A 12,300-nucleotide genomic window follows, 5' to 3' on the forward strand; every position below is an offset into this window, starting at 1 on the left:
ACATCAGGGAGATTTACTGAATGCCTGCGACTTCTTCTTTCGAGGCTTCAGATCCTCCAGCGTGAAGGTCTTGACCCACAGCTCCTGATGGGTTCCAGTCAGTTCACTGCAGCATCCAAGTGCCAGTTGCGCCGCCTTTGTCTTCTCCTAAGTTTCCTGCTCTTCCAGCCCCTCTCTCTCCCTCCTGCCTCTGTTTACCCTGATCTCGCCTGACCACCAACTGGCCTGGCTGATTGAAATCTTCACTTCCCCCGCGCTTGTGTTGAAGTCCAACCTGCTGGGCGCGTTAGGGGCAGCACAGCCTGAGATGAAGAATCGATGGAGGAGGAAGGGCAGACCTAGCGTGAAAGAGGCCCATCGAGGCGTAGAAGATTGGTTCTTCATTCCATTGTACCGAACTCATCCGCGGATCCATTGGGAACTGATCACCTCCAATCATGACTACATCCCCTCTCCCTTCCTCACTCTCCACCTCACCCGACCTTTCTTCCTCCTCCCCCTCGTTCCCTTCCACGTTCCCTCATTCTCTCCTCCCATCCCATTCTCTCCTCCCCCCCCTTCTCCTCGCCCTGGTCCTCGTCACCACCATACATCACCTGAAATAGCGGAGAGGAGGAAACTTCTAGGATCCCACCGGACATGAAGATCGCCGACTGAGAGGCAAGTCAGCTGGAGCGAGCCCAGTCGTCAGGCCATCAGCAGCACCCAATGCATGTCGCCTGACAGGAACAGGACGGGCTCGTCCATCTCATGTATCCTACACCGCCGAAAGTCTCAGACAAGGATCAAAACACCGCCAGCCCCTACCATCCCAGCAGAGCCTCTCGCTCCTCCTGGAAACCCGCCCAGCCGTCCGATCGCACATATGACAACTTGACAAGCAATCAGCTCGCAGTCTCGGTAGCCTCCAGCCTCTTACATTGCCCGTGTTCAAGGTGAATGGGACGGAGCTCACGATGACCCTCAGCTTCACCCCGTCGCTCCCCCGGGAGCTCTCGAGCCACTCCCTAACGCAGCGCAGCTGCTCCTTTCCCAGCATAGTTCCAGCTGAGGTATTCCGATAGGCTCTCGTGTCCAGCACCATAAAACTCACGTCTCCTTGCATGAAAGAGAAGAACCTGGCCCGGGGAGGGGAGCCAGGAGGAGCATCCCTGTTCCTCCTCCCCAGGAACCAGGTCCAGTTCCCGATGGCGTCAGCAAAGAGCCCGGTCTCTCCTCCATCCCAGTTGTTGGAGATCTGCCGCATGCCATTTACAATCTCTCAACTTGTCTGCTCTGCTCTGCTCTGCTCTGCTCTGCTCTGCTCTGCTCTGCTCTGCTCTGCTCTGCTCTGCTCTGCTCTGCTCTGCTCTGCTCTGCTCTGCTCTGCTCTGCTCTGCTCGGCTCTGCTCTGCAGTCCCCTCCTCTCTTCTCCTCCAACGCTCATCACCTCATGATCGTCGTACATGAAGACCGATGGTGTCGTCGACGTCAGAGAGGAGAAGTATGGATCTCGGAGAAGGAGAGTGTAGAGATGCTCATAAGATGAGAAGAAGTTAAACGGAGCATCTGCATACACGGCATCCCCCAGAAACAAGAACATGTCCCCTGCTCCCCTCAGCCGCCCAAGGCTGAACATGGGCACTCCATAGATACTCTGCAAGCAGCTGCCCAACACCACACTGAAACTGCCAGACTCTCCAGGCTTCATGAAGGTGCGGAACGTCCCTCTCCTCACGTCTTGTCTCGATCGAGTGGGGACTGCAAACGTCACGCTGTACTCATATCGCGACCTTGACTGAAGCTGATCAAGTCGGACCGTAGCTACACAGGATCGCATGTACGGCGAGCTTTCCAGTGCCGCCTGCATGCTGTAAGGAGGTAGCAGAGCGCTGCCCTCCCTTCCGTCCACCTCCCACCAGGATACGTTGACCACAATCTCCCCGCACGTCACCGAACCACTCCCTCTTGCATCTAGCCGGACCCACAGCCAAAGGGCGGCGCTAGTGCCATCCACAAGCCCCAGGCCGACGGCAGGAGAGACGTCGGATAGGAGGAGAGAGTCGCTCAAGATCCATGCCATGAGAGGAACGAGGACGAGGCTGGTGGCCAGCAGCTGGACCCTGCAAGGCATCCTGAAGTAGTTGGAGATAACCACGGCTGTAAAGATTTAAAGATTTCAAGATTTCAAGATTTCAAGGAGGAGCCTGCATACGAGCTCAGGAGATCAGTTGTGCATATTCAATTGAGCTCTCAGAATCAGAATCTTCTCGTGCATGGAAGAGGACGAGATGAGATGAGCAGCTGCAAGCGGCGCCTCCGGCCCATGGCTGCGATGGGACACACTCGCACCAGACCTTGCTCGGGGATCCTCGGCTTCCGCAAGGAGGACAGCAAGTGGAAGAGAGCTTGCTACCGACAGAGTTCTTACTTGTCTTGTCCTCCCTTTCTCTCCTGAGCCTTCCATCTCCTCCCCTACCTGTACATGGCACGTGCCGCAAGCCCCGGCGACCCTTCTGCCTCCATGACCCCTGTACCCCCTGGGGATCCTTGGCTTAACACGTACTGATTTTATTTGTCCCTTTTTAAAATTAGTACCAGCCAGTACTACCGGATTACGTGACACGTTCCGACCCGGCGTGCGGTACTAATAAGTAGTTCTGACTCAGCCCGCCTCAGCGCCGGAGCCTCCGTCACTTTGCCAGTCACTGAGTCGGACCGTGAGGCCGCTCAACTTGCTGGAACTTGAACCAGCCCGGCCCAGTCCTCCAATGCGGGCCCCGGGCCGGCCGATCGGGCCGACGATCGGATCTTTGGACGGTTTTTGCAGGGCAGTGGAGTGAGTGAGAATCATTCTCAACACTGAGTGAGAATCACGGCCGAGCCGGCCGGGTGTCGGACGGTCGGAGGGCACGGCCCTCCGAGCTCAGTCAAATCTACTGCCCTCCTCACTGAGGAGGGCAGTCAGTCCCGGCCGGGCCGGCCGGGAGGGCAGTCAGTCAAATCTATGCACTGCAGGCTTTGAAACTTGCGTGACTCAGCAGTGTTCACTGACTCGGACCGGTACTACTAGTAACCTTGATGATACGCCCGGACGGCGCGGGCTTCAGTGGCTTCTCAGGATGATGTAAAGTTGAAGTCACAGGCCGCTGGGAGGGCTCAGGCTTGCACGCGGCCATGACTGGCGAGCGAACGGCGGGCCGTGCGCCTGACCGGGTCAAGATCTTATCGAAGTCGGAGGAGCAGCACAAGGCCCCGGGCTTCGCCTTCTTCTGCATCTCGAGTGCCTCGTTCATCGCCTCTCCCAGCGCATGGAACCTCGGCTGCAGCTTCCCCATCGTCCCCGCCACACAACTTCCTGCTGCGATCCCGATGCGACACGCGATCTGCTTCCCATCCTTGCACCTGAGCCCTTCGATGATCGCCAGCATCGACTCTGCTATGCCGAGCATCGTCGCACACAACTCTCCGTCCTCTCTGCCTTGCAGCCACCCCGCACAGATGTACTCGTCGCCGATGGTGTCTAGCTTGAAGATCCTGCTGTCAGCCAGGCACTGGTCGAACTTCCTGTACACCTCATGGATCAGCTTCGCCACCTCCATCGGCTGCAGCCTCCCCGTCAGCTCCGTGTAGTCGCACAGATCCAGTCGGAGGACGGCAGCCTTCCTGTAGGAGGAGGCGACTTGCCCTTGGCTCAGCGCCTCCTCCACCACATCCCGGGGGAACAGGTCGTTGAGTACGCGCACGATCGCTCTTCGCTCCGTCTTGTTCCTGTGTTGCGAGACCCACATGGAGCGCTCGGACTTGTGCTGGTGCTTGAGGATCAGGTAGCTACAGCGTCCACCGAAGACGAGGACGAAGACTTCACCGACGAAGACTCGGGGGAGGAGGAGGTACATGTTGAGGACGACTAGCGGCAGCATCGCCTTCACGACCCACGCGTGCCATCGCGCGGGGACGTTGGCCTGCTGCAGGTTGATCCAAGAGATAACGGGCCCGAAGAGCAGCAGCCAGCCCGTCGCCCGCGTCCACCACACGCTGTAAAACATGATGGCAAACTGGACGAGGTGGCCGCAGACATACAAGGCCTGCCATGTCCTGAAGCGCTCGACCGCGCAGACTCGTGCAGCACGGTCATTCTGTTGCATCCTCGTAGAGGTGAAGGAGATGTAGAGGAGAGAGGAGGCGAGGAGGAGGAAGAGGACGCAAGCAAGCGTTTGAGCGACGAGGACATGCCCTCGCATCCGGCTCGCCTCTTCCTCACGGAAGAAGCTGAGCCTAGTGATCCGGAGGAAGGAGACGAAGAGAGCGACGTTGTAAGAGATGCTTCCAACGAGGGCCTGTCGGAGGTGGTTCGGATAGTGCTTTCGCAAGAACTTCTCCTCCAGAGCCTCATCCGAGAACACGGCTCCAACCTCACAGATCGCGTGCTCCTGCCCTTCAGTCTCCTCGATCTCCAGCCATCTCGAGATGGGGTCGTCCATCATGATCATGCCCCCGGCCTTGGGTGAGTCCACCTGAACGCATTCCTGAGACGCTTTCCGCAACGCCATGGCAGAGGCCACCCACGAAGCTCGCCTGCCGCTGGTGGCGGTGCCGCTGCTGCCGCTGCTGCTAATGGTGGTGGTGGTGGTGGTGTTGCTGCAGCTGCTGCTTTCCCTGACCTCTATGAAGTAGGTCGCCATAAACCCCTTCCCCTTGATGTGCATCTCTGGTCTCCGTGTGAAACTCATTCCCGCGCTCTCCTCCTCCTCCTCCCCCAGCTGCTTCCGGAACTCCTCCGTGCACAGAATCTTGTCCTTCTCCGAGTAGTGGCACATGCGCGCGCTGGTGTTGATCGCATCCCCGAACAAGCAGTAGAACCTCCGATGCGCTCCCACGATCGCTCCTGCCAGCGACCCGCACGCGATCCCGACCTTGGCCCATAGCGGCTCCCCGCTGAGAGCACGAAAATCCTTCACCTCCCTCATGATCCTGGCAGCGAGGAGAACCATCTCCCTTGCTGCTGTGCGCCTGTACCTGGCGGGGCTGTCGGGAGCATGGAAAGGGCGCGAGGTCCTCTGACAGCAGATCACGTATGTATCCTGAACGTGGTGGTACTTGAAGCACCCGAACTCGTCCACGATCGAGTCAAGGCGGGTAAAGACGTCATCAAGGAGCTGGAAAGTTGCCAGGGTCATGGAGGAGGACAGCTCGGTCGCGCAGGGCGAGAGGCTGATGAACATGATGGTACAGTGCTCCATGTTGCCAGCGATCAGCCTGCTGCTCTGAGACCGGAGTCGGCAGTGCAGCGGCTTCGGGATCAGAGTCCCCAAGAAGTCGCTCAGCTTGTCTGCGTCAGCACGCAGCCTCCGCTCCCGCTTGAACTCAAGCTGAGCAGACGAATATCGTTCCCCGCATATGAAGACGCTTGCTAATGTGACTTGCAGGTGGAACAGCGCGGAGGGGATCCAGATCCTCGCGTCCAGCCCCGTCGCCCATCCCGTGGCGAGCATGACAGTCACTTGAGTGAGGGAGAGGGCGAGGGCCGTGCTGCCCTTGCTTCCCACGACAAAAGGAAACATGGAGCCGATGATGGCGTAGACAACCAACGTGCCGGGAGAGAAGACTCTATCTGTACACCCCGCATCCTCGCTGCCATACTCGGTGGAAAAGTTGAGCATGGTCGCTACGGGCTTCGCGTCGTGACAGGTCCAGGTCCACGGGAAGCCTTTGGACCTGTCAATGGTCAGGTTGACATAGGGCGACATGTAGCCAACGCTTGAAGCACGGCAGATGTCTGCTGTGACGCGCCTGAAGACTTCAAGTTGGAAGAGGAAAGAGATCAGCGTGAAGGTGACAATCTCTTTGTCAAGATGCCCTCGGATCCAAGGGACCCATGTGATGAGTTGGAACATTAGAGCGGTAAAGGAGCACATAGCTGCTGAGAGTGCAAACATGAGACACATGAATGTCTTGAGGTTCGAGTCCCAGCTGCACAAGTTGCTCCTATAGTGGCCAATCCCGTACAAAATGTACACCAACGAGCCAGCGAAGAAGACAAACCGGACTGACCTCGAGTAGAGTAGGAGATGATGATTGTTGAAGTCTTGATCGCTCCGTTTAGCCTCCTCCTGCTCCTCCTCATCCTCCTGCTCCTCCTCATCCTCCTGCTCCTCCTTCTCCTCCTCACGTGTGTGATCCTCTGCATTCTCCTCATCAGAATCCTCCTCCTCCTGGCCCTCATTCTCTCCCCTGTACTTCATGCACAGCCTCCGCAAGATATCTGTGGACGAGATACAACAGATATAAACTATCACAGACCCGGGTAGACCAATTTTTTCAATTTACTCAAAGTTAAGTTAAAATTAGTACCAATTTTTGAACTCAGTGTTCTGCACCCCCTTCGGAAGTTCCTCCGGAGTCCCGGGCCCGGCCGCTTTCAAGTTTGCCGGCCACTAGTACCCGGCGGGTGACCCTCTCCCCGTTCAACGGTTACTCCGAGGCAAAGTTACTGAGTTGAAAATCAGTACCCGGCGTACGAGGACTGAGTCAGGAGGCCCTTGACCCGCCCTGACCGTACGGTACTTTCAGCTGGACCCGGTGCGCCCCCCGGGCCCCGGGCCCGCCGAGAGTCCGAGGCTTCAACCGTCAGTACTGTGACACTGACCGTCCGACAGTGACTCGGATGCAGTTTACTAGTGACTAGGCCGCGGACCGTCATTGAAGCCGGGCTCCCGCGGCGGCCACTGACTCACTTCGATGGGCCGCAGTGCCACCGTGACCGTACCGGGCGGAGAGTCGGTCACTTACTGGTGAGTCGGGGATGCCTCGAGTCGCCGCACGGCCACTGAAGGCGCGGCCCGGGCGCCCGGCACGGCCAGCTTTGCCAAGGCCCGGCCGGGCGCCCGGGGCGACTCGTCCCGGAGTCCGACGCCGGTCACCCGGTCACGGCCGCACAGGCCCGGCCCGGGCGGCTCGACGGCCGCGCACTGCCCAGTGGCACCTTGGTCGCTGCCGGGCCCGCCCCACTGAGACGGCGGCGCCGAGGAAAGCCGTAAGGGAAAGATATATGGCGTTGATTTGCTAGTGCTACACCGTAAAATATACGCCAACGTTGTCTGGAACACACAGCAAAGTGGCCATGGGTAACTTTGGGTTCCTTGAGAGCAAGGGTTAGATCTGATGATTTCATAAGTGAAGCAATATGAAAAGAAAGGATAGTAGGGAGCCTAGCTGGTTTAGAGACCTTGTGAGGATCTCTACAAAGTTGGGTGCTGAATTCTAATAATTTGATATAATTTCTCTTCTAGATTTAAAATATACAGATGCCTGTCAAACTGCTTGTGGGACCAGAGTTCGGCGGCGCGAGAAATATCGTTTGGGGCTTCTCCGTTGAGTACCCACTACCCCTTCATATTAGCAAGATATGACTCAAATACCACGGGTGATTTACACACCCTACCCCTTGTTGAACCCTCGCTAGCAACCTCCAATTCCAACCCTTTGCTACCCGATTACATCACCCCACCCCCTTTTTCCTCTTATTGATGTAGTCAAAGTCACCCCTCTGTTAGTTCATCACCCCACCTTAGACCTACCCTATGAAATCAACTCTGAAGTACCGGTCAATCCTCCTCTTGCTGTCTTCCCCCACCCCTGCGGATCCTGGCTCTTCCGCGACTATCTTGCGTTAGCCCCGTCGGTCCTCAACTTGTGCCCTGCCTCCTCCGCATCCCTGCTTGAGCACCTCCTCTTGACGGGGGTTTCAAACCTCCTTCTCCCTCTTCGTCCAGGATCGGATCACAGGTAAGCTTGACCTCTGTTTGGCATCTGCAGTCCTATTTCTGCTGTTGTCATACTTGTATCCTTGCTTTAGCCGTTTCAATGCGATCTCGGCACAATCATGGCACTGATGTTTATTATCCTAGGCAGATTACCATCAATCTCTCGAGTTTTCCTCAAGTACAACATGGGTGTGAAATGGGTTGTCGCTATGTGCGCAGTCCTGGCATGGATCCCCGTGTCTCAGGGCTTCACAAACGGTGCTATCAGGTTCGGCACAAGTTTGGATACAGCAGGGAGACGTGGAAGCTGTGCCGTGCAGCGTTCTCCCATGCCGCTGAGAATGGCGGAGAATGATCCCCTCGTTGGCGATTTCAAGGTTGGAGACAAGGTCAAGCTCGTGAACGACCTCACGGTCTACCACGTCCTTGCACAGCAGTATCCGGACGGATACGTCGTTGCCAAGGGGACAGAGGGAGAGGTGAAGGCAATCGTGACGGAGAAGTACAAGCAGTCGACCGCAAACCGCCCGATCCAAGTTGCGTTCAAAGAACCCAAACCGTTTGTTATCCACTTTGAAGCGGATGAAATTACGAAAGCTTGAATGGCACGGGAAATTCAACTTTGTCCTGACGTCTTGTTATTGATTGCTGCTTCAAATACATCTCTCCTCCTCCTTCATGCCGTGATCCCTTGTTCCGGATAGAATCTGCTCGCTTGGGTGTTCCCATCCTTCCGTTCTCGCGTTGTTGTTTCATCGTGATCACAGTGCCGGCATGCTTATCTCTTCACAGCATCCTCTCAGCTACCAACAAGATGCTCTTGTGACCCCTGGCCGCCGTGGCCCTGGTCAGTGACGAAACTTGAAGTTCCTCTCAGTGATCGGCACCTCAGAGGAGTCCTGCGTGCCGCTGAGTGCAGTTTTAAGTGAAGACAACAGTCGGCAGCCGGGATGAGGGTTGGTTCTCACTGTCTTTTCTCTTCTCGCTGTTTGGCATGTGCGACAGTCACTGATGCCGGGCACAGCCCGAAGCCTGCCGCTCCGAACCTCAGGGGCCTGATTTTTTAACGGAAGTTAAGCATGGTAACAAGTTTGAGCGGTGTCCGTACCGTAGTACTACGGTGGGGGGGCCGAATGCCATCCCGGCCGGGCCCGCCTGTCCGGCGGCCCCACCGTGACTGCCACGGTGGCAGTGACTCCGGGCCGCCCGGCCCGGCCCCCGCCGCCGCCCGCCGCGCGAGACGCCGCCGTGACCGTATATGATTCCGGGGAAACTCATTTATAGCGTTTATTACTATGATTCATGGTTCTATGAGGGAGGAGAGGGGAAGGACGTGAGAAGATGGCGAGTGGGTGAGGAGGAAGGATTTGACTCGGGAAAGAGATCGAGAGATTGAGAGAAGGTGAAAGGGAAATCACGACCACGGCTCTGCTTGTAATGTACACCCAATATCACTGTCACCGACAGCAAAGAAGAGAAGGTTGAGGGAGCAGATCTGAGTTAACCTTCAGAGTCAGCAGCCAGCACTTTGACATTCCTTTGACATTCCTTCTTCCAGTTGATGGAAGACCATTCACGTCATGTCCCTGCTGGACAAATCGCGTCGGCTCCAGCATGCTGGCGACCATTCGAAGAAGCCAGGGCACATGTCCGCTCCTTCAAGATCCAAGACCAGAAGGCCTGGCGAGCATGGAGCAAGAGCGGCAGGTAGCATGCCTGCTGCCTCCTGCTCCTTCCCTCACTGCTGCTGCTCCAGAAGGCCTCACGACATCCCATCGCATCCTGATGATGCGTACGCGGACAGCGGGTGAGGCATGGAGGGACGAGAGAAGAGGAGGCGGAGGAAGGAGAGGGGAGGGGGCACAGGGAGGGGGCACAGGGAGGGGGTGAGGGAGGGAGAGGAGCAGAGAGGGGGGTAGCAGAGACACTGAGAGTGGAAGCAGGTGGATATCATGGCGAGATTGGTTGGGAACATCCGATGGGTTGAGACCTCCTCCCCCCTCCTCCCTCCTACTCTACTGTCTCTTCCTTCTTCACCCCCTCTCCCTCTCCATCCCCTCTCCCTTTGACCCTCTCGTCCTTCTCAGTCATCAGCACATCCTCTCCCCGTTCCATCGCTCCTGTATCCCTTCTCCTCCACCCCCTGACCTTTCACAGGAGACCTCCGAGGTCCACCAAGAGCAAGTGGAAGCGGTTTGAAGAAGGTAGCAAAGCGAAGACGAGGAGGAGGGAGGCTGACACAAGTAACAGCTCGTTCCTTCGTTCACTCGTTGGGTTTGGAAAACCAGAGGGAGTGGAGGAGGTGAGGAAAATTGATCCTCCCGCTTCCTCCTCCTCCTCCTCCTCCTCCTCCTCCTCCTCCTCCTCCTCCTCCTCCTCCTTTTCTTCCTCCTCCTTCTGCTTGTCCTCCTCCTCCTTCTTTTCTTCCTCCTCCTCCGCCTCCTCCACTTTCCTTCCCCTTCTTCCCTCCCAGCCGGATGAAGAGGTGGAGAGTCAAAGCAAGAACGGGAAGGGAGAGGGGAAAGTGCTGAGAGCTCTGTAGGATGAAGAGGAAGGGAGAGGGACAGAGGACAGGGAGAAGAGGAGAGAGACGGGAGACGGGAGGAGGCAACAGTCATTCTCACGCAGGTGGAGTTGTGCTGACAGACCGGAGGACATCCCGTCGCATCCTCACTTGGCGGTGAGAGCACGCGCATGTCCTGACCTCCTCTTACTCTGCAACGACAGTACAAGCATGCGGGATGGCTGTCATGGCGCGACTGGCTGGGGACAGCGGAGGGAATGGTGCGAAGAGGAGAAGGAGGAGGAGGAGGAGGAGGAGGAGGAGGAGGAAGAGGAGGAGTGACTCGAATGCAGCCACCGAAGAAGAGCAGGAGCGTGACAGGGAAGAGGCAGAGAGTTGCAGGAGGTCCAGCGGAAGAAGGAGGAGATAGAAAGCAGGAGGACGGGGAGGATGGGGAAGAGGAGGACTGTGATCTGCTGGGAGTGGTGGATCGCTACTTTGCTAAGTTCCTTCCTGGTGAGCATGTGGTGGAGGGGAGGAGGAACGTGCTGACGTACAAGGCAGAGGGAGAAAGCGAGCATGCGGGGCTGTGAGGAAGGGGATAGGAAGAGCGGGAAAGGACGACGATGGAGGAGGAGAAGGAGGAGGGGGAGGAAGGGGGAGGAGGAGGAGGAACAGGGGGATTTTTACTTCTTCACTTTGTAAGACTCCAGCTTCTTGTCCAGCTGCTTGAGCTTGATGATTCCTGACGCCCACTTTACCGACATGGCGACACCTGAAGACAAAAGCGTCACGACAATGTCCTGCCGTTCCTGCTCCTGCTCCTGCTGCTCCTGCTCCTGCTCCTGCTCCTGCTCCTGCTCCTGCTCCTGCTCCTGCTCCTGCTCCTGCTCCTGCTCCTGCTCCTGCTCCTGCTCCTGCTCCTGCTCCTGCTCCTGCTCCTGCTCTTGCTCCTACTCCTGCCCGGCCCTTACACTTTCTCTTACTTCTCCTCCCTCTCCCTCTCCTAGTTCATGCCTTCTTCGGTCTCCCCCCTCTTCGCTCCTCACCTGCCCACACGAGCCCACGGGAGAGGAGGGTTGGGTTGCCGCCGCTGATGGCTGAGAGGACGAGGCCTGTGTTGAGGAGGAGGCCGGCAAGGACAGCAGCGTTGCTGTTGGAGGACATGAGCTCCAGGCGCTGCAGCCGCTGCTCCGCCTCCAGCGCTCGCACGCGAACCTGAGGGAGAGTGAGGAAACGGAAGAAGAGAAGCAGACGAGGAGCGAGAGAGGGAGCGAGGGAGGGGGAGGAGGGGGAGGAAGCGATGGGAGGAGGGAGAAGGCGCGGAGAGGAGCAGGAAGAGTTTCACCTTGAGCTCTCCTCGCTCCATGCGCTCGAGAGTCTCAGTGACGTACTGCATGTTCTTGGGAGCCTGCGAGGACGCAAATGAGCAAGAGGAACTCAACGCGAGGAGGAGGAGGATGGACGACGAGCAGTAGGACGACGACGAGAAGGCTGAGGAGGAGTAGCAGCAGGACGGGGAGGAGGAGGATGGGGGAGGGGAGAGGAGGAGGAGATACCTTCACGACGCTGAAGATGTCCTTGTTGTTCAGCCCTGTCTTCTCTGCCCAGCCGACTGCCAGCGCCTACCCAGCAGGTGTGAGGGTGTCAAACCAATTTCTCAGCTGCTGCGTCACCTTCGTCTCGCTGCCGTACTTGAGCTCTGACAGCTTACGAAGGTAGGGAACCTGAACCCAAGCTCAACCCCAGCTCAACCCCAGCTCAACCCCAACGACTCTACGTGTGTAGCTTCTGTTGCTGCTGCTCCCTCCTCCCTCCTCCCTCTCTCCCTCCTCACCGTCAACTTGGTCAGGTCGTACTGGGAGTTCAGCCCCTTGCCTGCTTGCAAATGAGACGGAGGGAGTGGAGAAGTTGGAGAAGACGAAAAAAACCGAGAAGGGGGGGGGGGGGGGAGAAGGAGAAGGGGGAGAAGGGGAGGGTGGAAGAGAGAGGAGGCGAGGGAGGGGGAGGGGAGGAGGGGGGGAGGGAGGGAGGAGGTAAAGGAGTTCGTTG

The 12,300-nt window shown here is 57.6% G+C and overlaps 4 protein-coding genes across 4 annotated transcripts in view; 1 reads left to right on the top strand and 3 right to left on the bottom strand.

The window, feature by feature from the left end:
* Positions 1–3: 3 nt before the first annotated feature.
* Positions 4–2,113, bottom strand: GUITHDRAFT_141605 (hypothetical protein; the record flags this gene model as incomplete). The annotated part of the gene is made up of 8 exons (XM_005828770.1): positions 4–84; positions 199–274; positions 339–421; positions 597–653; positions 706–757; positions 808–872; positions 920–1,237; positions 1,430–2,113. 8 exons carry the CDS (start codon positions 2,111–2,113, stop codon positions 4–6), a joined length of 1,416 nt encoding a protein of 471 aa, XP_005828827.1.
* A 900-nt stretch (positions 2,114–3,013) lies between these two features.
* GUITHDRAFT_95840 (hypothetical protein) lies at positions 3,014–5,262 on the bottom strand. The gene is made up of 2 exons (XM_005828771.1): positions 4,758–5,262; positions 3,014–3,297 (listed from the first exon to the last, which is right to left on the bottom strand). The coding sequence occupies exons 1-2, from the start codon at positions 5,220–5,222 to the stop codon at positions 3,205–3,207; spliced, it is 558 nt and encodes a 185-aa protein (XP_005828828.1). The 5' UTR covers positions 5,223–5,262; the 3' UTR covers positions 3,014–3,204.
* Positions 5,263–7,606: 2,344 nt separating this feature from the next.
* GUITHDRAFT_153671 (hypothetical protein) lies at positions 7,607–8,421 on the top strand. The gene is made up of 2 exons (XM_005828772.1): positions 7,607–7,767; positions 7,890–8,421. The coding sequence occupies exon 2, from the start codon at positions 7,931–7,933 to the stop codon at positions 8,345–8,347; it is 417 nt and encodes a 138-aa protein (XP_005828829.1). The 5' UTR covers positions 7,607–7,767; positions 7,890–7,930; the 3' UTR covers positions 8,348–8,421.
* A 2,495-nt stretch (positions 8,422–10,916) lies between these two features.
* GUITHDRAFT_164246 (hypothetical protein) overlaps positions 10,917–12,300 on the bottom strand; it is a gene marked incomplete at its 5' end in the record, with an annotated part of 3,663 nt that continues 2,279 nt past the window's right edge. The window contains 6 exons of the mRNA XM_005828773.1: positions 10,917–11,023; positions 11,298–11,466; positions 11,597–11,659; positions 11,808–11,873; positions 11,925–11,975; positions 12,093–12,126. Of these exons, the coding sequence (XP_005828830.1) occupies positions 10,935–11,023; positions 11,298–11,466; positions 11,597–11,659; positions 11,808–11,873; positions 11,925–11,975; positions 12,093–12,126 (472 nt within the window). The 3' untranslated portion in view covers positions 10,917–10,934. The remainder of the gene's footprint in view (positions 11,024–11,297; positions 11,467–11,596; positions 11,660–11,807; positions 11,874–11,924; positions 11,976–12,092; positions 12,127–12,300) is intronic.

This window comes from Guillardia theta (assembly GCF_000315625.1).
Source record: "Guillardia theta CCMP2712 unplaced genomic scaffold GUITHscaffold_56, whole genome shotgun sequence".
NCBI classification, from domain to species: Eukaryota; class Cryptophyceae; order Pyrenomonadales; family Geminigeraceae; genus Guillardia; species Guillardia theta.

Excerpts from the sequence above, each read along its gene's own strand:
- GUITHDRAFT_95840 (XM_005828771.1), bottom strand. The coding sequence starts at position 5,222 with ATGGAGCACTGTACCATCATGTTCATCAGCCTCTCGCCCTGCGCGACC. Across the intron at positions 3,298-4,757 it reads ACAAGATTCTGTGCACGGAG|GTTCCATGCGCTGGGAGAGG; the intron begins GAGTTCCGGAAG and ends GCTGCAGCCGAG.
- GUITHDRAFT_153671 (XM_005828772.1), top strand. The coding sequence starts at position 7,931 with ATGGGTGTGAAATGGGTTGTCGCTATGTGCGCAGTCCTGGCATGGATC.